This window comes from Ictidomys tridecemlineatus, chromosome 9, assembly GCF_052094955.1.
Source record: "Ictidomys tridecemlineatus isolate mIctTri1 chromosome 9, mIctTri1.hap1, whole genome shotgun sequence".
NCBI lineage: Eukaryota > Metazoa > Chordata > Mammalia > Rodentia > Sciuridae > Ictidomys > Ictidomys tridecemlineatus.
Genome location: NC_135485.1, coordinates 45,745,848 through 45,770,225, shown reverse-complemented (window position 1 = coordinate 45,770,225; position 24,378 = coordinate 45,745,848). Strand labels below are relative to the sequence as shown.

Sequence of the window (24,378 nt, the reverse complement as noted above, 5' to 3'; positions counted from 1 at the left end):
AAACTTCTCAAAAAGCCCAGGAACTGATGGCTTCACTGGCGAATTACAGAAAACATTTAAAGGAGAATTATCACCAATTCTTCTCAAACTCGCCTGAAAACTTGAAGACGAGGAAACACTTCTAAATACATTTTATGAGGATAGCATTACTACCTTGATACAAAGACACCTCCAAAAAGAAAACTACAGGCCATATGAAAAATACAGATGCATAATTCCTCAATGAAATACCAGCAAATCAAACCTAACAGTGTATTGAAAGGATCATACAATTATTAGCACACATGATTATCTCTGGGATTAAATGATAGAGTTTAACATTTAAAATGATATAGTTAACATAAAATGATATAATTCAATATTTAAAATCAATAAATGTGATATGCTGTGTTAGCAGAATAGAATATATCACACAATTGTTTCAAAAGATGAGTAAAAAAATTCTGACAAAATTTGGCACTTTTTCATGAGGAAAACAACAAACAAGGAATAAAAGAAACCTACTTAAATATAGTAAAAGCCATATATGAAAAGCCCTTAGCGAACATCATTGTCAACCATGAAAATGTGAGAGCTTTTCCTTTAAGATCAGGAACCAGGTAAGCATGGCATGCCCACTTTTACCACTTCCAGGTAACATGGTACTTGAGGTATTGGGTCGGTCAACAAATAGGAAATAAGAGCTCTCCAAATTGGAAGTGAGGAAGTGAAATCATCTCTGTTTGTAGATGACATGATCTCTATATGAGAAACCCAAAAGCTTCCATTAAAAAAAAAAAAAAAAAGACAAACAACAAAAATAAAGTACAACCTGTAAGAACTGATAAGCAAACTCAGGAACCTGTTAACAACAAGCTGCTTTATCTTGAAAAAACAAAAACAAAAAAATTGTGCCTGTCAACTGATACCAATGAATCAAATGCACCAACTTATTAAGGTATCTAAGTTTCACAAAGCTATTACTTATCTTAGGTTTGCAGCTGAAAAAGTATAAGGTTCATAGTTAAAAAAAAAATCTGAATACATTCTCAACTATTATGTCCTCCCCAATAGAGCACTGATTGTAAAAAAGCTTTCAATGAAATTTATATTAAAGGTTAAATAATTTCCAAATTTGTTAAAGACACAACATTAAAATGTGGTCTAACATCTAAGATTTAATGGGTTTTGAGATAACTTGAAAATTCATTTAGCCTTCTTAAAAAACACCTAGCCATGATTGTTTAAATATAATTGCAAGGATGTGTTAGCACAAAGATCAATAGCTACAATCAGAGTGTGGGATTTAGAAATGCATCCATGGAAGTTGTACCTGGACTCTGCTTCTTGTCCAGCTATGTGATATTGGACAAGTTACTTAATTTCTCTGTACTTCATCTATAATACAGTGATAATACAATCAATGTAAAAGGGTGCCTGGCTTATATAAGTGCTCAAGATGCAGTCTTTACTTTCACTTGACATCATAGTCCAGTGTGCGGCATCTTCACAGGTGTCATCACTAAATAAGCACAAATCATATCTGATAATCGAACAATGATATTTGTAAAGAACTACTCTTGTACAAAGCAGTCTTCAAATTTGACCCCTGACACAACTTAATTACCAAAGCGATTACATAGCTGAAGTTTTGAGAACAGAAGAATAGAGGCTTGAACTAACTTAGGGTCCATCTTAATTCTCTAATGAATGCAAATACCTTAAGCTTTCTAAAAGTGGCTCGTGTGTCTCTGTTGCCCACTAAATGAAAGTCTAATTGACTTTAATTAATACTCACAGCTCCTCAATGATAAATAATAACCAGATTTGATTTTCTTGAACATTTATGTATTTGTTATTTTATTATAAATGATGACATCTGGTCACATTTTTTTTTTTGTCTTTAAAACGAGGTTGATTTCCATTTTATTTGGTTATACAAATAAAAGCTTAAATGTATTGCAACCTTAAGTTAAATGATAAAGGTGCAATTAATTTTATTAAATTTAGAGCAGATATGAGAAGATCACTTTAAGGCCCAACAGTTTTAACTCATTTCTGTTTTCTGCCTTAAATTTTTTTCTGATCTAAAATTTTGTTATAAGATGGAAGAAAATAAGGCTGGTCCTGTATTTATCTTATGGAACTTTATATTGCCATCACAATGCCTCAATCCAGGAGGGAAAAAAAAATCACCTGATGATTTTAACTTGTACATATTAAAATAATCTAAAATTTTTTGAAGTAAATTTAATCAGCACTATCCTTATCAGAAACTAAATATTAACTAAGTTGTTTATCCTTTTTAGAGCACTTGAAACTAAATAAGATATGAACACTGGAAATTTACATTCTACTTCTGCCAGTAAATTTATGATAAATTTATGTGCTTTATGATAAATTATGTTTTCAACAATATGTGAACCATTCGAGAAATAAAGGCTTATCATATTTTAAATTCAGAGTGGATAGTGATAGATATTCCCCAGCTCATTACATAGTTTGCCTTCTAGCCTTTAAGTACATTAAGCTATCTCAAAAAAAAAAAAATCACGTATAAATCAGAAAGATTCAGAAATCATTTAGAGGGCACATGGGGATCATGGACGAAGCATATCCTTCTAAACACGTATTAACATTATACAACAGTGTTAGAATGCTTATCATTAAATGCAGACCTTAGGCAAAGTCATTTGAATTGTTTAATTCATTTGGTATAACTGTGGTGTGTTTGTTAAGAACATTTTATAATCACACTTTATGAATTGTATTTATTTTGAGGTACTGGGCATTTAACCCAAGGGTGGTCCCCTGCTGAGACACATCCATGACCATTTTATATTTTTTTGTAAAAGGTCTCACGTTGTGGAGATTGACCTGGAATTTGCAATCCTACTGCCTCTGCCTCCCAAGTCCATAGGATTATAGCTATGCGCCACCAAGTCTGGATCAGGTTTTGTTTATTTTAGAAGGGAAAATTCACTCATTTGTTGTAATTACTATGAAAAGCTTTGGGAGGAAAATGGCTACATATTCTTGCAATGGCAACTTTTGTAATTATTCCAAGAGGATAAGTTTGTGCAACAGACTAAAATTCCTTAGAAAGAGTACCACAAAGAATCATTGCTGAGAAGCACATCAATGACACTTCTTACCCAAGTGAGCAGTAAATCTCCAACTGGAGGAAAGGCAGAAGAATCGCCTGAGGAATTTAGTTGCCCTTCTTCCTCACTTGAAAGCCACAACAATAAATAACTCAATACAAGTAATGAGCTGTGAAATAATACAAGCACCACAGCATTTTTCTGAAGATAAGCTTTTTAATCATGACTTCATTCAGGTTTTAGACCTAAATGGATGAGACAGCATCCATTATTAGAGAAACCTCCCTACCCTGAAATCTCTTACCTGTTTTATTTTCTTTGCAACATATATTACTCTCTAAAGGTATCTCATATGTTTTTGACCTTTTTATAACCCTCTCTGGATTGAAGGCAATCTTTATGAGGGTGGGGATTCTGCCTCATTTACAAGGACCAAAAACATTGTTAATGACTTTTTGTTGAATAATTTGCCATTCAATGAAAATTCATAGTTAAGTTCAAATTTTTCCAATTTCATACCAGCAGGAAAAATAAATATCTGAAGAGGTTGGTTTTATAAGAGCAGAAAGGAACTACAAAAAATAAAACCTATTAACTAGCCATATTTCCTGACTTGTTCTCAGTTTGGAGATTTAAGAACACAAAAGTCTCTGTGTCAGTTTGTTTGGGCTGCAATAAAAAAATACCTCAGCCTGGCTAATTCACAAACAATGTATGTTGATTTTTCATAATTCTTGGGACTATGAAGTACAAGGTCAAGGCACCAGCAGATTCAGAGTTTAGGGAGATCTCACTCTTTGTTGCCTCACAAGATGTAAGAGAAACACGCTGTCTCAGGCATCTTCGTAAGTCCCATTCATGAAGATTCTGCCCTTGTGACCAGGTCAGTGCCCGATGTTCCACCTCCCAACACCACCACACTTGGTAGTAAACTTGAACATATGAATAATAGGGAGACACCCAGACCATAGTAGGCTCCCATTTTAGTGATTATTTATCTTTAATAGAATGATCCATATTTTGTGTCTGGGTGTTTTCACTAGACTTGATGTGCTTGGGGAGAGAGAGTGTTCATTTGTGTTTTCCCACAGTAAATGTCTCGGTACATTTGCAGAACTCATTAATTCTCACTATCAAAGCACAACTTACTTTTATTATAAAATTCTTAATGACCTTATATACAATAAGAAAACAGAAAACATCTCTTTGATTTCTATAACATTTTGCCATGTCTCCCAAAAGTGGGAGAATAAAATGTTCAGATGTCACCATGGAGGGAAAGTAGGAAGACTGGAATAGAAGGAATGAAGAGAATAGGAGCTGCAATGAGGAAAATTTGAACCAGTTACTGCAAGGAACATAAACCACTATGCCTAACAACATATTAAAAAAAAAACTGTATGTACCAGAATATAACAGTTAATTTTCACCATAATTCAATAAAATTTTACTAAATGCGTATGGTGTGAGAAGGACTAAGGAAGGCACTGTAAGATGAGGTTAGAAATGAAAAGAAAACAAAAATGGAGTTTTTATCTTTAATTTTCCTGTGCTCCAAGGAAGGAGGTAAACCCAAAGTAGAAGTACAAACCCACATCATGTGGTACCTAAGGGAATGGATTCTTCCTAGGGAGGTCAATGAATGGCATTTGCTTTTGAGTTGAGCACTAAAGGGTGAATATACTTTCCCTAAACCTGAAGAGGAAATTGGAAGCTAAGAGACATAATAGGCAAGTTAGGAGCAATTATATCATATGTATAAAAAGATCAAACTAATAAATTGCTGGCATACTTTTGAAAAACTGCCTAGTAATATAAATTATATTTTACTCTTTACTTCAACATCCTTGTTTTTCCATATGTCCTCCTGAATGCAACATCTCACCCCCCTCACCCATTTTGGTATTAGAGATTTAACCCAGGGGCTTTACCACTGAGCCAGCCCTTTATTTTATTTTTTAACATTTTGACACAAGATCTCAATGAGTGCTTAGGGCTTCCCTATGTTGCTAAGGCTGGTCATGAATTTGTAATTCTTCTGCCTCAGCCTCCTGAGCCGCTGATTACAGGTATGCACCACCATGCCCAGATAAATGTAACATTTTTATCAATACACATAATCATACTGGACAACAGGTTTTGCTCTAGTAAGTTTATAGTTATGTTTTAAAATTTTTCTTCATGTCTCAGGATATGTTGAGGAAGAGGAATATATCTTCAGGTCTTCTTTGCTTTTACCTCCTGCTTTCTGACCATATATGTGGTCATGTGCCACACAGCAGCATTTGGGTCAACAACAGATCACATATACCATGTGGTTCCTTAAGATTATATCACCAAGTAGTATCTGAGTCCTCCTAGTTTGTATAAGTACACTCTACAATGTTCACACAGGGAGGAAATCAGCTAAGGATGCAGTTTTCAAAACACACACATACACACAAACACAAATGCATAAATATGGCTTACATTAATTAATAATTTAAAAAGAATAACAGAAGTTTTCTTCAAGTATTCTTTGCTATAAAGTTTATTAGTTGAGAATAAAATAAAACAGAGCAAAAGCTTTAAATCATTATCAAATAGGGCATTTTGTACTCCAATCTGGATTTAGATATTGATTCAAATCAAAAACTTAAAGGTCGAATGTTCAAAAAGTCTTCAAAACAGTTTATAACTTGTAGGTGTTTTATTAGAAGTCAGGTTGAGTGACTGATATTTACACATCTGATCAATAAACCTAAGGTTCATTTTATAAGCACTGTCATTTAATATTATTAAGCATATAAAAACTACTAATCTCTGAACTCCCTTTTATATTACAGTGAAGTATTGGCATTTTCAAGTCTTAATTAAAATTAGATCATATAACACAACTGACCTTAATATAGTAATAAGGACCTTTAACAGAAGAACAAGATGAAACTAAAATTCCTTAGAAAAGACTCAACCTCTGAGATCCCTTATTATTTAAAAAGTATTGCTTTTATCAAACTATTGCTTTTAAAATGTAGTTTGAAAGCTGTCATTGAAATCTGTACCGTATCACAGGAACTACATAGAGCTATAAACTTAACTCTACCTTCTTGATAACTTAATATTCATTCAACAAATATTAATTGAACACCTTCAATGTGCTAGTCAGGTTCAATGCAGGTAGACAGAGATGTTCTCCCTTCCCTCAATGTGGTAATATAGTGAGGCCAGATAATTAAGTAATTAAGTAAACCCAACATGACCATGGTTATAATAATAAAGCCAGGGACAAGTTCTGTATGAGAAAGAATCCCTAAATATACAAAGTTCAAGTTGAAATTCAATTCTGATCAGAGTCAAGAGGTATAGTATGTACTTATAATCATAGAGGTAAAAGGGAATAGGGAATCTGAAGGAATTAAAAAAGGCAACAAGATGTCCCTGAAAAATTTAAAGTGAGAAGTAATATACATTATAAAAGTTGCAAAAAGCTAATTAGTTAACATGGTGTAGAATCAGGTTTCAAATCCATGCATTCTGGCTCTAGCAATAAAGAAAAACAAAAATTTCAAATACATTTTAAATGATTTGCTGATTAATTAAAGTTGGTGAGAAAAATAAAGATTGTTGCAATGTACAGAAAGTTTGGTGGGCAAAGATGAAGTACTCATTTAAAATGGGCATAAAGGAAAAGGAACAATTTTTTATTCTTAAAATGCTAGTGTATGTGTATGTATTAGGAGAAGACCGACAGAACATGTGGAACTCACGTTCACTTTATTTTGAATGCAAAGAATCTCAATGACATCAATTAGAAAGGTAGAGATAGGCCAGAAGCTTGCACAAGAGGTCTGTTCTTGACATGGTGTAGGCATCATAAATTAAAATAGGCTTATAGAAATCCTTGGTATATCTAACATTATCCATAAAAATTTAATAGGTGGAAAATAATTGACGGCATAGAACCACTAAGAACTGAGATAAAAGTGAAGAAAGAACATTGAACAATGCGATGAAAGGGTTTCACTAGTTAACATGGTAAAATAGAAGACAAAGAAAAGTTTTCCATCTGTTTTAAAATTAGGGATTGGAGTACAGCTCACTAAAAGAGTATGTGCTCAGCATATGCCAGGCCCTGGGTTCAGCATACAGAACAAATAATAATAACAATAATAAAATAATAACAATCATAAAAGCATCCACAAAGTTCTACTTCTTGAACTCATAATACCTTAAGTTTCCCTCCTCACCTCAACCCTTCCTAAAGGTAGAATAATGTAAAATAAAAAGAAAAACCAAAGAAAGACTGTTCAGAGGAACAAACCATTCCATTTCATGTATCATTTACTAAAAGCAGGACATTTATCCATTCAACAAACATTTCTGGAGCATTTAATAGGTGATCACATTCTTCTATATGCTTGGGATATATCCTAAGTAATCCAGAGAAGGGGAAAAAAGCATCCTAGAACAGAATTGGCAAGGGAAACAAATAAGGTACATAAGGTTAGAAGATGCAAAATGTCATGTAAATTAAAATGAAAACAGACTGGATGAGGGGATCTAGAATCAGGGGCATATTGGGGTAGAGGGTGGTTAGTGATTTTCAACAGTATGATCTACCTCACTGAAAAGGTAACAATTCAACAGACAAAGGAGTTGAGTGAATTATCCTTGTAGATATCTGGAGGAAAACCATTCCAAACAGAAGGAATAAGGTGAATGAAAGTCCTCAAGGGGGAACACACAAACCTTCAAAAGGCATATGTTTTGGGAATAAGGTAAAAGAAAAAAAGTAGAAGTAGGGCTTAGCCACATCCACTGAGACGGTGAAGATCAAGAATTCAGTACAGACACGGAAAATTTGAGGTGTCTGTTAAATGACAAAATGTCGAGAAGTTGGCTGAAAAATTAATTTTAGGCTTCAAGAGAGTGGTCTTGCAGGAGACAACATTTGTGAACCACAGGCATACAGGAGGTACTTATTTAAATCAAGGAGATCACCCAAGTAATGATAGTACAGAGTAGTGGACTAAACTTTGTGCTAGGCGACCCTGCAAGCTTAATGGTTTGGAGAGAAAAGGAGTAACCTGCACGGGAGACTTGAAATAAGTGCTGATTCCCTGAGAGGAAAAATCAAGTGAGTTATGTTCAGGAGAGTCTACCAAGGAAGAAGAAGTGATCAGCTGTGTTCAGTGTTTCTGATTGGTCCAGTAACATAATTTGAACACTGACTATTGGTTTAGCAGTTTCAAATCATTAATAATCTCAACAAGTATCCTTTCAGTGGTGAGGGTAAAGGCCCAATAAGGTGAATTTAAGGGAGAATGAAAGGAGAGATAATGTCGGGTGTCAAGATTTCTGCTGCAGTGTGGACTGCAAAAATGGGAAAGAGCTTCAACTGACCTGGTAAGATCATTTCATGTACGCTAAGTACAATTTAAAAGGTCCTGAGGACACACAAATAAAAGTGGCAATATTTCCTTCCAAGGAGCTCAGTGATAGAAGAAGAAAGAGACATTAAAATGCAGCTCGATAATTGCTGCCACAGAAGGAAACTGAGAGTGTTATAAGTTCACATAAGAGGGCATTCAACCAGACAGAGTGGGACAAAGAATGCTTCCTTAGAGTAATTGACATGTGAAGTGGGTGTTGACAGATAAGACAAGGTTACTGCAATGAAGGGAAGGAGAAAGAAAAGGGAATGTAGAATTAACCCAAGCAAAAAAGTACTGTGACTACAAAGACACAGAGGCCTGATCTGCAAGTGCCCCTGTGGTTTGATAGTGTAGGATCCAAGGATGAAGGACAGGATTTACTGTTAAAGGTGTGAGGGATTAGCCAGAGAAGTCAGGCACTCAACACTATAGTGCAAAACATGGACTTTTTTTTTTTTTTCTGAAAAGGCAAAACAGATAGTCTTTGAGTAGTGAACAGTAATGGTCAGATTTGCCTTTTTAAAATATGGATGGAATGGATTAATGAAATAATCTGCAAGTGTATAAAATAATTGATTAACTATTTTTTTTGAGAATTGACTAAAGGTACTAGCTGAAACTGTAAGAATGGATGTCAGAAGAAAATTAAGTTAACATCCGAACTCATCTTACAAAAACACTGCTGTATGACCTGTTTAAAGTATTTCAATGGCATTCAGAATCTTATGTCTTTTCCTTAGCCTTCCTACTACTATGTTCTCCTTCAACCCGTTGCTTTAGACATGTTGATCTTCTTTTATTCCCAGACTCTCCAACAACTGTTCCCTCAAACACCTTTTCCCAGGGTGATCTGGAATACTCTTTGTCTAGGTAGAGCAAGGCTGAGCCCAGAGGGCTAGGACTTAGTTTCACTGTCTTCTCTGATCCACACTATGTAAATTAAGAGTTACTTCTAATCACGACTTAAAAAAAAATTCTTTGCACGGTATCTCTGCCATTTTATTTTTATTACTTCCATTGCCTGGTTGATTATTTTCTTTTCCAATCATGAATGAGCCTGCTGAATAAGGAAAGGAATTGCCCTAATAGCAGAAATCTTATTTTTACTCCTGGATCCCTCCACTGAATCATTACCTAAAAGATAGGAGCTCAGAAGATATTGCCTGATAAAGTGCAGGAAGAAATCTAAGTTTTTCTTAAACTTTATTTGCTTATTATCTTTTAAAGAAAATGGATTTTTCTCCAGGTTTAAAAGAACTCATGATAGAAAAGTCTGATTGTTACAGCCCTAAATGTAATATAATAGCCAGATTTAGACATAGGTAAAAATTATGAAAATTTGATAGAACTATGAGATTTATATGTTAATATAGCAATGTTGGTTCACTAACTATAAACAATGTACTATACTAATGCTGGATGTTAAGAACAGAAGAAACTATATGTGCATATGTGTGGGGAGTTATATGGAAGTCTCTGTACTACCTGATCAATTTTTCTTATTTTGTTCCCTTTGTCTTTTTGGGGGTTGAAACCAGAGCCTCCTGCATTCCAGACAAGCACTCTACCACTGAGCAACATCATTCACACTCTCAATCTTTCTACAAAGCTTAAACTGTTTTTTTTTTTTTTTAATGTATATTACTTTTCAACAAAGGACATGCTTGCAAACACTTAAAAACACAAAAGTATATAAATTAAAACTTTAAAAAATCTATCTACAGAACACCACAACCCCAAACAAAAAGAATCAGTTTTGACTACTTAATGAATCCCTCCAGACTTTTAAATATGTATACATATACACTAGTAAATGTGACAGCTATAATAATGCTTTTATCTGATTTGTTTGCTTTTTTACTTTTAGTTGAAAGTATATATATTCTAGCCATATTTCTAAGTTAATACAAGATCTACCTGACACTTTATGTGGCTCAAGAGTACCATATTATTTGTTTCGGTAGTTTATTTATCAGTTTCATCAGCATTAATTTGTCTTGCAGTATAAACCACAACCTAAATCTACCTTGTGATCATTTCAATGCACCTATTGTTTTCCATGGAGGACTGCTACCCAGATCTTTGGGTCTTTCACAGTTACCCCCCAAAGTTTTTAATCCAGGCAAAGCAAACCACTCTGTTTTCTAATTGTACAAGAAGATATATAAGAAACCCATATAAACCATTGAGGTAAGGAAAATATTCTTCTCTGGTAGGATATTTAAAAGGCTGACACTTTTTTTGCTTTGTCAAAAGAGAGTTGATTAACTGAGGAGTTGAATGACTGAAGGAGAGAGACAGGGTTGAACTAAACAACTCCAAGGGATCAGCACTTTCACAACAATGCTGGTGGTGTGCCTTGGAGTTGACAATGCAGAGGTTCTTTTGGGAGGAAGACATATTTATTATTCTATCTTTTGAATTTTAAATCATGTGCTTAAAATATCAGCTATTTGAAAATTACTTAAAAGCCAGATGCAGTGACACATGCCTGTAATCTCAGGAATTTGGGAGCCTGAGGCAGGAGATTTTAAAGTTCAAGGCCAATCTCAGCAAGTTAGCAAGAATCTATCTCAAAATGAAAAATAAAAAAGGCTTCAGATGTAGCTTGGTGGCAATGCATCCCTGGGTTCAATTTTCCCAGTACTAAAAAACAACAAAACGAAACAAAACAAAAACAAACAAACAAACAAACAAAAACTGTGACCAAATCCTTTAGTTACTTGTCTTTTTCCATCTTCCAATTGAAGGATTAACCTGATATGATGACTGGAACCTAAGTAGCCATCTTCTCACCAGAGACCTGAAGCCCATGTGCTAACGATAATGGAGCATAACACAGTGGAAGCCTTGACTCTAATAATTTCATAGTTTTCAAGCAAATACTGGATTGCTTCATCTGCATTTTTTTAAAAATTTGTGAAAACTGTCTCCAGTTTGTTTGAAAACCATCGTTAAATTTCTGTTGCTCCTTTCTGAACAAAATTTACACATTAGATAAAGGGAAATATAAAAATTCTAACTATTGAGAGCAATTCTAAAAAATCATTTGTTTGGTTCCAAGCCATCGTGCAACTATTTTCTTGCAAATTACAATTTAAAACTTCCATTTCTTTTCTGACCTGCACCAGAAAAGCTAATGATAGTTTCAGAAAGTAGGATCTTAAATCTGTAATGCTATCTTTTAATCTTTTTCCTTCTGGTTAGCTGTGTGATCATAAAGCTATTAAAGAAATGGTAAAGTAAATTGATGCATATTCTCTTACATTTGCACAGAAATCATATCTAGTTATATTTTATGCATTTAAGTTCTTCTGAAGGTAAACTATATGTTCAGAAAGCAATGATGCATAGAATGGACTTTAAATAAACGGCCTTACATTTAAGTAAGGACTTGAGTTGTGATCTGGAAATATAAATGAGGAAAGAGAACATGAGTTGTTGAAAAGAGCGAACATGTTTTTGTTTTAGATGGAAATATTTTATTTAGAAACAAAATAGTGCTCCCCTCATCACGATCAGAATTACTTTATGAGGCATTCATAAACCATGTCTATACAAAAAGCAGCTGGATCTTTTGCTTATTTATAGAAAAATATGTGAAATGGAAGAGGCAGAAATGAGTAAAGTAGCCATCTCTGCCTGACCTGACACATTCACCAGGGGAATTTTCAGAGATTCCCAGGATGATGTTCTTTCTACGTCAGAGCAGGGTTTCCATCACCTGTCACCTGTCATTGTCCTTTGGAGGTCTTTTGGATTTATGAATTGACCTCTTCAAGCTTTTAAATAGTAACTGTAATGCTTTATTCTTCTCTCATTACATATAATTTTACTGTCTTTTGATTCAACAATTGCTTTTTAGCAGAAGTTAATGACCACAACTTATAGGAAGAGATACTTATAACCACTCTTTATATAAAGAAATCTACTCTAGTTTTGTAGATGGAAGTTACTTTCTTTGATCTCAGTGTCTTTTAACAATAGGTTAAGGTCCCCAGAAACATGCAGGGTGCAGATTTACATTTTCTCTCTTACTGACACAAATCAAGTACAGATTTATCAAGCTGTGAAATATATTAAGTTCACAGGGTTTTAACAAAGGGTTACCAAACCACAAGAACCCACTGTGATTCAAACTACTTTCAGATGTCCTTTTAATTATATTAAATGAAAGTTTTGGTTGGCTTTGATGCTTATGGGCAAACATCGAAATCTCTTGAAAGAGCTGCTAAAAGTACTCCCTGTTGCTGTAGTTAATATACTACATTGTATGCACACTGCTAGCCAATTTATTCTAGCCACTTTAACAAGGATCTCCAGCCTGACAGGCCACACAGAATTGTATCACAAGTCAAGCAAAGCACAAATCATTAGAGGACTACCAAAGTTGTTTGACATGCACCATGGAGTGCTTTGTCACACAGCCAATTAAGTGACCAAACAAGGAACTTGAAAATACTCATTAATTTCTTCCTAGCAGTATAAACGGAGCTTAGAATCCTTCTTGTCTTGGGCACCAAAGGCACACAAGTAAAACTGGCATAATTCAATTTGCACTTTGTCAAAGGTGTAAGTAGCAAAGTTAGTTCACAGAAAGTCTGCACCAATGACACACAAAAAATGAAAGGTATGAGCAAAAATGTTTAGATATTATGTATGATAATATAGTAGATTTTTAAATATTAACAAAAAGTTGACATTTCCTTCATCTTTGAAAAGCTACATCAGCATTTCAGAGTAAATTTAGCAGCACTTAGCAGCACTTCCTTCTTAAAATAGGAACTTCAGGAGACACCAGGATCCCATAACCTGCTGCTCCTTCCCTTCCTTGAAGAATGCTCTTCAGTCTCTCTTGCTGGCTTCTTTTCTTCTCTCCCAGACCTCTTAATAGTACATTATGCTGGTGCTCAGAACTCAATCATTTTCTCTTTCTACACTCATTCCCTAGCACAGTGGCTTTAAATGTCACTCTAAGCTCAACAGTACCAAAGGATTATTTATAGGCTGACATATCAACTGAACTTCAAGCTTGTGTATTTAACTGTAATATCTAAATGAACATCTATATGCATCCCAAACTTAACAATTCCCATAGTGAAGTTCTTCCCTCCCTCCCTCCCTCCCTCCCTCTCTCTCTCTCTCTCTCTCTCTCTCTCTTTCTTTCTGTGTGTATGAACCTAGGGGCACTCTACCACTGACCTAGAGCCATAGTTTTTTGTTTGTTTGTTTGTTTGTTTTTTCAAGTGAGACAGGGTCTTGCTAAATTGCCCAGGCTGCCTCCAATTGGCAAGCCTCCTGCCTCAATCTCTGCAGTAGAAAAGATTACAGGCATGTGCCACCGTCCCCAACTGAAGTTCTTTTCTCATCCCTCTCACATTGGTCATGAATAGTCATCTCAATAAATAATAACATCATCCTTCCAACTGGAAGGACTAAAAGTTTTATTTTATTTTAGCTCTTTTTCTCTGATATCTCACATATAATCTCTTACCAAATCCTCTTTGTTTCACTTAAAAAAAAAATCTTGAATCTGAATTGTTATCTCAGCATGAAACACAAATATGCTAAATAGTGGCCTCATTGCCCTATTGGTCACCCAGCTTCAGTCTTATCTGTGCTGCTATAGAATATATTGTACTTTTTCAAACACATCAGGTCATGCCATCCCTATGCTCAGTAACCAGCAATGATTTACTGGGTCTCCTGGGATAAAAGCTGAAGTCCTTACAATAGCTCTCAGAATCTGGGCCTTGCTACACAGCAGCATTATTTCCTATTACCCTCCTTTCTTTCACTCTGAAAGACCTCCTTAATCTCCAAGAGGCATCTTTCCACTCCAGGAACTTTCTTTTCTCTCTACTATGCTCTCTATGGTTATCTGCATGGTTAATTCCTTTACTTCCCATAGTTTTGGTTAAATACTGCCTCAGTAATTAATTTTTTGTTTTCTTGCTTTCTTTTTCACCTTAGTGTTTATCATCATGTGACATACCATATATTTCACATAGTTAGCACACTGTTATATTCCATCACCAGAATTTCACCATAAATGAGAAAGCTGGGATTATTGCCTGTTAGGTACAATGTTCAACTAATAATTCTGAATGTTTTTGTTGGTGATTACTGTGTGGTGGTTTTATGTTCCAAAATGGAGATTGGTTTTGCACTGCTAGTACCTGGTATAGAAATTTCTAGTAGATTATTAAGGTTAAACAAATAAAATAAATGAGTAAAATAACAAAATCAAATTATAGTTTTAAATTGAAGTAACAGTAATGTATGAAAGATGATTTATCATGAGCTCTGTAATGTTTTGAACAATCAATAAAAAAAAATAACAGGGCTGTTTATAGTACTTTATAAGCTCTAAAAGGCACAAATATCATTTGTCTATCAAAAATAAAGAAGAATGAAAGAAAACCAAATATTTATTTTAATTCCCAACTGTGTACTATTTTTTTCCCATCAGTTCCTAGCAAATTCCAAAAAATTATTCAAAGGATTCACATCAATACCAAGATTATTTTTATTTCCCATTAAGCAAGCATGACTCTCTAGGGGATACACTCTGCCTCTGAGACTTACAAGACATAAGAAAAACAAAACTACTGAAAAAAATAAAACTATGTTTCTTAACTAAAAAAAAAAAAAATCCTGATTTTGAAACAATAAAACATGAATACCAGTAATTTTTAATAGTTCTTTGTGAACATTATTAATAAAACATCGCTAATTAAAGGATGGCAATTCTATTTAAAGTTGGGAAGAAAAAACGGTAAAGTCCTGTACATTTATACAACATGATAGCAGTTGTTCTTAAGCTGTTTGAGGTTTAACTCTACTCCTGGATTCTCACTGAAACCACAGATGTCTCTTTGGAACCCTATGGTTTTATACTGGTTCATTTACACTCTCAAATCTTCCCCAGCCTGCAACCCATGACCAACCCATTAGCATAATTAAGAACTTTTACAGTTCCCATGTACTAGCATGGTTGTATTAAAAAAGACAGAAAACATAGGTGTTGGTGAGGATGTAGAGAAACTGGAACAGGCATATCATTGTTAGTGGAAATGTAAAATGTTACAGCCACTTTAGGAAACAATTTGATAATTCCTTCTTTGACACTGAGTTATTATACCTTCTATTTGCTTCTCATTCTCAAGATGATAACTTTTTCATCAGAGTCTCCTCTAAAAGAATCTGAAAGCAAATCATGTTTGCATATGACCTTAATTTAACAGAACAGAGTAATTATACACAGCCATTGGCACTTAGTCTCAAGCAGACAAAAATAATTGTTTTTCTTTGTGTCATCTCTAAAATATAGCACCAAAAAAAACCCTATCAATTTATAAAACAAATGATATATCTTGCCTCCTATTATCAAATAATGAGGCCAGCCCTGCTGTAGAAGTATCACAGTGGTTGAGAGCATCAGCTATGGAATCAGGACTATTTTGAATGCAGGGCACCTCAACTATTATTGTACGATCTTATGAAAGTTATTCAGTTCTCCCTGGGCCACCATTTTCACTTCTGTAAGTTAAGAATTGCAATATGTATACCAGAATGTTGTTATAAGTATTAAATAAGAACATTCTCCAATGGATCTGCACAGTGATGGCCAAATAATTAGTGCTCAGTAAATACACTTATTTGTAATAACAAATCATATTTATTCTTAATCCTGGTGTTGAGGAAGTTGGGAATGCATTCAGGGCAGCATTGACAATGTCATCAGAGCCAGTCATGGGTTCTTGGGCCAGTTATTTCCTCCTCTCCAAGTCTCAGCCAACTCATCTTCATCCCTAAAAAGGTCCTTTCTGGCAACACTCCATCATAGTAGTTGTTCAATATTCATGGCTGACACAGCCCTCTTTGTCTCTGGCATAAAACTTACAACTTCTAAAATACATGCATTTTGACCAAGATCCAGTGATGGTATGCTTTACTATGATACAATGATTTCCAAGTTTCAGTACTCAACAAGGAATCCAATGTGATATAAATTACAAATAAATGAAGAAAAGTTTTTTTTTTTTTTTAAATTGAAACTCTGGGAATGGAAATTTGATAGTCTTAACTGATTCCATATAATTTTAAAAATCGTACCAACCACTTTTTAGTTGTTCACCTACAGATCAGTTATCATAATTGGTAGTAGATAGTTCAGAATTTACTATGGTTTTATTTGAATATGAAACAAACAAAAAGTAGAAAGCAAAAAAAAAAAAAAGATCTAAACATGAATGTAGATGATTCATAAAAATAGACACTGAACCACTATATCCTTGAAAACCAAATGGATACAGATGGTTAAAGTTGATCCCAGATGAATCACTGATTATGCACTGGAAAGGCCACTTTTTTTAAAGAAACACATGATGATTAATAATTTTAAATTTAATGCCTGAAGCCCTTCAGATGTATCCAATACTTGTTTCACAGAGAGCTCTAAATGCGCTCTGAAAATAAAAACAGGAAACATAAAACTAGTCTTTACCATTCAGATAGATTAGTGTTTAAAGTATTTTTCACTGTGAAATTTTCATGGAGTGATAACTACATAAAAAAGATCAGAAATAGTTTGGTGTGTTACTGAGCACAGCGTTTCCCGTTCACCAATATTGTGTTTGTATTTGGTCTTATCAGATATTTAGTCAATCGCTGAAACATTTATTCACAGCCAGTCAATTATAACTCCAGGAAATCAGCCACTGAATAAACTGTGCTATTAATTTTCCATCAGAGATTCATGTTTGAATGACCATGCATTTCATAGATTTAAATACCGAAAGGCTAATTATCCCAGAGGCCCCATTAAATGGATAGCATGGATTGCAATAAAAAACAATCCTAATATTGTTCGAAAATGATATTCAGCTTCTAGTTCCGAAGAATAATTTCTTTACCTATTGTTCACACTGAGCACACACACACACACACATACACATACTTGCATGCGCACACACTTACACATCTCCTAAAGCATTTTCTTTTCTAAATCCTTAGAAAAACAAATCTTAACAACTTCTTATAAACAAAGATTCATTATTTTATAAAGTAAAATATAAATCACAATTTTAAAATTTCATCTTCTCAGTCTCTTTGATGTTCAAATTATTTTGTAAAGGACTTTTACAAAATGTCCTTGTTGTTCTAAATGACTTTAAATTCAGAGTAAAACTCACCCACAGACACAAAGTACTATTATTTTTTTAATCTGTGTATTTTGTTGTTGTTGTTGTTTTGTTTGTTTTTTAATTGCTCATTCTGCTTAAAAAGAAAAAAAAAAAAATCCTGAGAGTAAAAGTAGTAAGAATTGATTGAGGTTCAGGAATATGCTACCCCCAAATGCACCCTGGCATTTGAGAAGAGAGCAGAGGTAGAAAGGTTACTTTCACCTTCCCCCTGTCCTTCTTCCCTGAAGCACCTCATAAAACTAAGAAAGAATTTTCTGACCTTTCTCTGAAGCAGGTCATAATATCTTCATTTGGGAGCTGCCCTCACTATATCCCAAGAAAAGAGCTCAAAACAGAGATGCCAGAAGAATCTGCAGAAAGGGTCTTTGCCTGAGTTCCCTTCAATTTAATGACATTAGCTCACACTCCCTTAGTCCAATCAGACATCTCCAGGACTGTCTACTCTCCAGCAAACATAGCATTAAAACCAAAACCAAAACCAAAACAAAACAAAACAAAAATGCACAGGAGGGCTGGGTGAAACAGCAGGGCACTAGAGCACTTATTTGCCTAGAATATGTGAGGCCCTGGGTGCTGGATTCCCAGCACTTCAAAACAAACAAACAAAAAACAACAACAAATAACAAAATAAAGCCCCACAGGTTTCCCTGCTTATTTAGGTCTTCACTACCAAAGGCCCCTGTGTCAGGTAAAAATTATAAATTTGTATGTTTCCTTGTTAATCTATCTTTTGTTAGAGAGGCCCTAGCAATGAGACTAGGAATGAATGGGTAAAGAAAAACAACAACAACAAAAAATCTGGGCTGGGATTGTGCCTCAGTGGTAGAGTGCTTGCCTAGCACATGTGAGGCCCTGGGTTCCATCCTCAGCACCACATAAAAATAAATAAATAAAATAAAGGTATTGAGTCCAAGTACAACTATAAAATATTTTTTTTAAAAAAATCAACTTTCCTCCCCTATATAATCAAATGATGCTGTAAGAGTTTGCACCTCTACAAATTAAATGACTTATAGGGTGCATTTGTCATGGGTTCTTGTGTTGCTGAGGAGACATGGAAAACAAATCCAATCCAAGTGATCAGTACTAAAATATAACTAAAGAAAGTCTAATCTACTCAACAATACTTCATGCAATCTGAAGTGCTAATGCACTAACATTGATCAACCAGTATGTTCTACTGGAGAGTTACAGCCTAGGAAAGGGACTGTTTTGGTCTTGTTCACTAATACTTTTGAAGAAATGATGGATTTCATGTATTAAATTTAAAACTGGTACAGCTGTAAGGAAAAGAATTTGCGGGCTGGGGATGTGGCTCAAGCGGTAGCGTGCTCGCCTGGCATGCGTGCGGCCAGGGTTCGATCCTCAGCACCACATACAAACAAAGATGTTGTGTCCGCCAATAACTAAAAGAAATAAATAGTAAAAAAAAAAAAATTCTCTCTCTCTCTCTCTCTCTCTCTCTCCTCTCTCTTAAAAAAAAAAAAAAAAGAATTTGCCAACCGGAATTAAGTAAATAATGATAGTACACAGAGATAGCTCCATTCATTAAAGTGTTTATGGTACTATGCTTTTTACAAACTAAAATTTCCCCCAATGCCATCCAGTTCTTTTTGCTATGGTTTTATGATCAATAATTGACTTCCTAAATACAAATTCAATTATTAGTTCTATACTACCCCAAAAGATAGTATATAGATCTATTTAGATCATTGGAAATATACAAATGAAAAAAATTGAAATTTAGTATCTACATCAACCTAATCTCTTCAGAGTTTTGCTTTAACAAAGTCAATACCCCTATATTATATTCAGTTGTCAATAAACTTGATAAGGTTTAGCTTTAATCTGTCAATCTTACAACTATTAACCATTCAGGGCTATTCTTTATATAAGCACATTGTTGATAAGTACATAGAGAATCAAGTTAACAGTTGCACAGTTCCATACTTCAGTACTTCCTATCCTATTTCCTTATTTAAAAAAACAAAAACAAAAACAAAAAACCTGGAAGCTTGCTCTTGGAATTGTTCTCTTTTACATAAAACCTACAAATAATTGGAATGTTTTCTCGGAAGCAAATTAAAACACATTAGCTGGATAAAAATTACATTTTCATTGGAATTCACATGTTTGTAATGATAGGGTAAGACAGTCACAAGCATGCCTTGAGTCAATAAATAGTTCCATTTTGGAACAGAAGTATAATATTTCAAGTAGGACTCTTTTTTGTCTTATATGCCTTTCAGCATCATTTTTGAGTGACTTGGTACTCAATGTATGAATGAAATGTTTTCATACCTACCTCTATGCAAAACTAGAGATCTGTATATTGCACCCAACTCACCTCTTAGTGATGATCAGTATGTTCACACCTCAAGTTGCAACCTCCTTCTTAGTCTGTGTTCCTCTTGTTTGACAGAACATTGGCACTGCTGATTTCTTTTTTAACACATATGCTTTCTTATGTCTTTCCATTCCCACCCTTCACACCCTCCCTGAAATTCCTTTAGTTCAATATGGTAGGCTATTATTTTTCTATTAGATGTCAATACATGCCATCACCAACAGAGACAATTCAACAACTTAACACATTTATAAAAACGCAGAAAGTACCTGGACATAGGCTCTGCAAGAGCGCTCTCTTTTCTGAAGCTGAATCCATTAAGACAGCAGATTAAACACAGAATAGAAAAAACAAGTTAGTGACAGAAGAAAACAAGAAAAATAAAAGAACACATCTACACAAAACACCTTATTTTTTTCCCCCACTACTTTCTAGAAGACAATGAAAGCTAAGCAGTAACAAAATGTAACCAGCGGCTTGAAATACAGTAGCCAATACCCTTTCAGAATAACCCCAGTGAGAAGTGGATGGTATAAAGCTGTTAATGATAGAAAGAAAACTTCTGAATATGTTTAGTAGAAATTAGTAAAACCAATATAACATACTTTATTTATTTGAAATGATCCATTTCACATCGGGTTAGTTATTAGTTCATGGGCCACAAATTAAGACATAAGAAGTGAAGTAAATTATGTCAAAAGTTTGGAATCCCCCCCTTTTTTTTAAAAAGATAGCAGATTATTTGTGGTTTTCAGAAAATAGATGGTTAATATGTACAACTTATTAGATGTTCATTTATACATACAAAAAATTCTGTTTACTGGCAAAATATAAATGCCTATTCATTATGACTATTCAATTCTAAGGGACAAATACCAAGAGATAAATAACTTTTGATAAAAAGAATATAATTAATCTTTTGACTAGTCACTTCTTTTATTTCTTGAAGAATGTCTTTTGACAATTTTGACCAAAAAGTTATACACTTTAGAAACTTTGGTGGGAAAAGAACCCTGTTGTTTGCTTTTGTTGGTTTGAATACAAAATTATGTTTTTCCGGGCAAAAGTTGACAGTAACTTGTATCAGTCCCAAGCATTTTTTTTCCTGGTGCTAAAATGAATAATCAATAATGATTTATTCACCCTGTTTATAATTGACCCAGAATTTTATTAAATTAGACTGTGGGTTTTCCCCATCTTTCCTACTGTTTCTCTTCCCTCTTCAGTATCCTTGATTATTGAAAAAGGAAATGACCCAGGTTTAAGAAGCAGTTACTGTGATGGCTTTTTGTGTAGCTAATACTTTCCCCACTCTAATTCATGCATTCTTCAAGGAGCATGGAACTTGCTCCTCTAAAGATTTAATGAGGAATAAGTGCAAGTAAATTGCCAATGCTGTCATCTGGATCACTGACTCGAATCACGGTTTTGCAGGACTCTGGACCCTCCAGAATTTCAATGTGGAGCACAATTGATTTGTACCAAGTTGACTTTGCAAAACTGATGGGTTATAACTGCTTCAGGGAAAGTGGGAACCACAGGAAATGAGAGCAAGCCAGCAAGCACGTGAATAACCTTTGCCCTCCCATCTCCTTACCCCTTCATGCAAATTAACATATGACAAACCACATTATATAAACAATTGAAAAGAGCCAAATGGGAAACAAAGAGAGCATTAAAAAGCCTCACAAATGGAAATTTGCCCATTATGTAGTTATTTGATATTCAGAAGAGGCAAGCTGATTAGCTGTAGCCAGTTAGAATGTGACATTAATTGCCAGCTGTAGGTGATATCCTCAGACACCAACACCATTTTTAAATAAAGATACAAAGTATCACTATAACAAGTCATGTTATGGACCAGTAACATTAATAGAAATCACTACTTCCAGTGCATTATGATAACAATAGCTGGCAGCAATATTCATTAATAGCATCAGTCAGCCTGGGTAATAACACGTTAAAACACAGCATGCTCAGATTATATAGGCAGCTGTGGATTATTCTATCAGGGATCTGGTTGTGATTCCATCAGGATATATGTGAGAAAAAAATGACTCCTTTGTGAAAAAAAACTTAAATAATTTATATCTAATAGATAAAATTGCACCGTTTTCTGAAGATAAAAATGCAGGACAAACCATTTCCCAGGTAAAATGTCTGGCTTTTCTATGTTGAACAATCATTATTCTAAAAAGTTCTTCCATCTTCTTGAGTAACAGTCTTAACCCAGTAAGACTAAAATAATGAAAAGAACTAAAATGCATTAAAATACAACTCTACAAAATCATTTTTCAATCTAAAGGGGAATGTCCTTGTAGTGAATATCACAGAGAAAAATTAGTCTCTTACAGTCCAATTCTTACCTTTAAGTAGAAAGAAAATATCTTAATACTCAAGGCCCTAAATTCAATCATTAAGAATCTCTACTACACAAATGCCATTCAAGAAACATTGTCATCTGATGGTGGCAATTCTAATATTTTTTTCATTAGGAAGTTATTTTACCATGTGATATTTTGTTATGTAAATCAATAATATTCTTGATATCATAAACAAAATGGTTTATATAAATACTAATAAAATTTATAAAGTATATTTTCCTTAAATTTAAGATGTAATTATTTTTCATTAATTACAATTCAAACAAATTTGCTGAAATGTACTTTAAAATTTTTAATGACAGTGATGCACAATCCAAGTAATATGAAAATCAAAATAAAGTAAAAATTACCACGTAATTATTTGTCACCTATTTTTAAAATTAATATTAACTAGGTAAAATTACCTCATTTTAAAACAGCTATATGGATTATCAGTATGCTCTCATTGTTATTTTCTAAATTTCTACTTATTGATTAGACACTTATTTTATTGTCAATTTTTAATATGAAAGTTTGAAGACAAAAAGAGAAGAAATAAATTGCATTTATCCATAGTAATCTTGCCAGAATTTAGTGTGCAAAGCAGAGCAATTACTATGGAAAAAGTAAATTCAAAATATATGCAGAGGGATTATCATTTATTGTTTCTTTAAATTAAAACCCAAAAAGTGTCATTATTAAAATAGTGAAGTCATTTGAATATAGTTATTGATTCTCTTTAGCATTATCTGGCTCTACAGAAGAAAGAAAAGTTAAGAAAGGAAGTCTTACTGATTTTACTACAATTTAAAAAGTTGAATAGCTGATATCCTTACCTTGTTCAAACTGCGGGCAGCACTGTCCTTTCCACCTGGCGTCAAGTTCCTGAGCTGGACATCAAGGAGGCCTACCAGCTGGTCCATGGCCCGGACTGAGTAGGTGATGTCCCCAGCATTCAGGTGATTCCTGGTCTGTTCAGCTAGCTCTCTAGCTATATTGGCAGCTGTCTCTCCAGATTTCAACTGTAATTTTGAAACACAGTAAAAAGGAAAGAGGTCTTACATAAACATTTATAGTGGTCTCTTCTGACAGATGTATTTGCTTGTAAGTTTGAATCACTGAGGCAAGAAGCAATTAATATACTCCATCTGCACCTGATTGCAACTCCCCAATTTTTCCTACTAATTCATCCTTTTCTTCAGAACTTCACTTAAGTTTAATCATGACCCTAAGAAGTATCTCTAAGGAAATATACGTGTAAAAATTGTCACCCTTCTGATCTACTGATTCATTTGACTGGTTAAGTCTAAGATTTGCCCTATTATTTTTTTCTGTAAGTTTCTAAATAGAAATTTGAAGAGTGTTTATTATGAGTCTGAAATCATACTCTAAGTTCTCATAGGCAAGTGCCTAGTTTAGCACTTAGTAAACTAAGCGACTAGTAAATAAATTTACTAAATATTAGTGAATTCAAAGTGAACTAAGTGAATATTTAAAGTTGCTAAAGCTTTATAAAAATTTTATCCCAAATACAACTCCTTCTTTCAAAGTGATTTTTAAAAAATATTTACTTTTTAGTTGCAGTTGGACACAATATTTTTTATTTATTTGTTTGTTTGTTTGTTTGTTTTTATGTGGTGTTGAGGATAGAACCCAGGGCCTTGCCTGTGCTAGGGGAGCACTCTACCACTGAGTCAAAACCCCAGCCCTCAAAGTTATCTTCATCTTCCCACTAAATATAAGATAAAAATTTTTCCTCTCCATTCACAGAATAGCAAATTACTCTTTAGTTTCTAGTGTTTTCCTTTTCTGAAAGTACATGCTGATTTTCCAAATATATTGTATAAGAATGTATCAAATTGTTAATACTTTGAAGATGTTAAAAGGTATAAAGACTAATGCCCCATGATCATTTGGACAAATTTGATAGCCCCAGGTAATAAGAAGATAGGAATATACACC

The 24,378-nt window shown here is 34.0% G+C and overlaps 1 protein-coding gene across 28 annotated transcripts in view; it reads right to left on the bottom strand.

Moving 5' to 3' along the window:
- The window catches only part of Adgrl3 (adhesion G protein-coupled receptor L3), a 773,708-nt gene that overhangs the window by 140,606 nt on the left and 608,724 nt on the right, over positions 1-24,378 (bottom strand). For 24 of the 28 annotated variants that reach the window (XM_021730674.3, XM_040292372.2, XM_078021326.1 and 21 more), the window contains 2 exons: positions 23,253-23,438; positions 20,323-20,361 (listed from right to left, as the gene is read on the bottom strand). In XM_021730674.3, coding sequence (XP_021586349.1) covers positions 20,323-20,361; positions 23,253-23,438 — 225 coding nt within the window. The remainder of the gene's footprint in view (positions 1-20,322; positions 20,362-23,252; positions 23,439-24,378) is intronic. The other 4 variants (XM_078021332.1, XM_040292365.2, XM_021730671.3 and 1 more) reach the window with 1 other exon arrangement.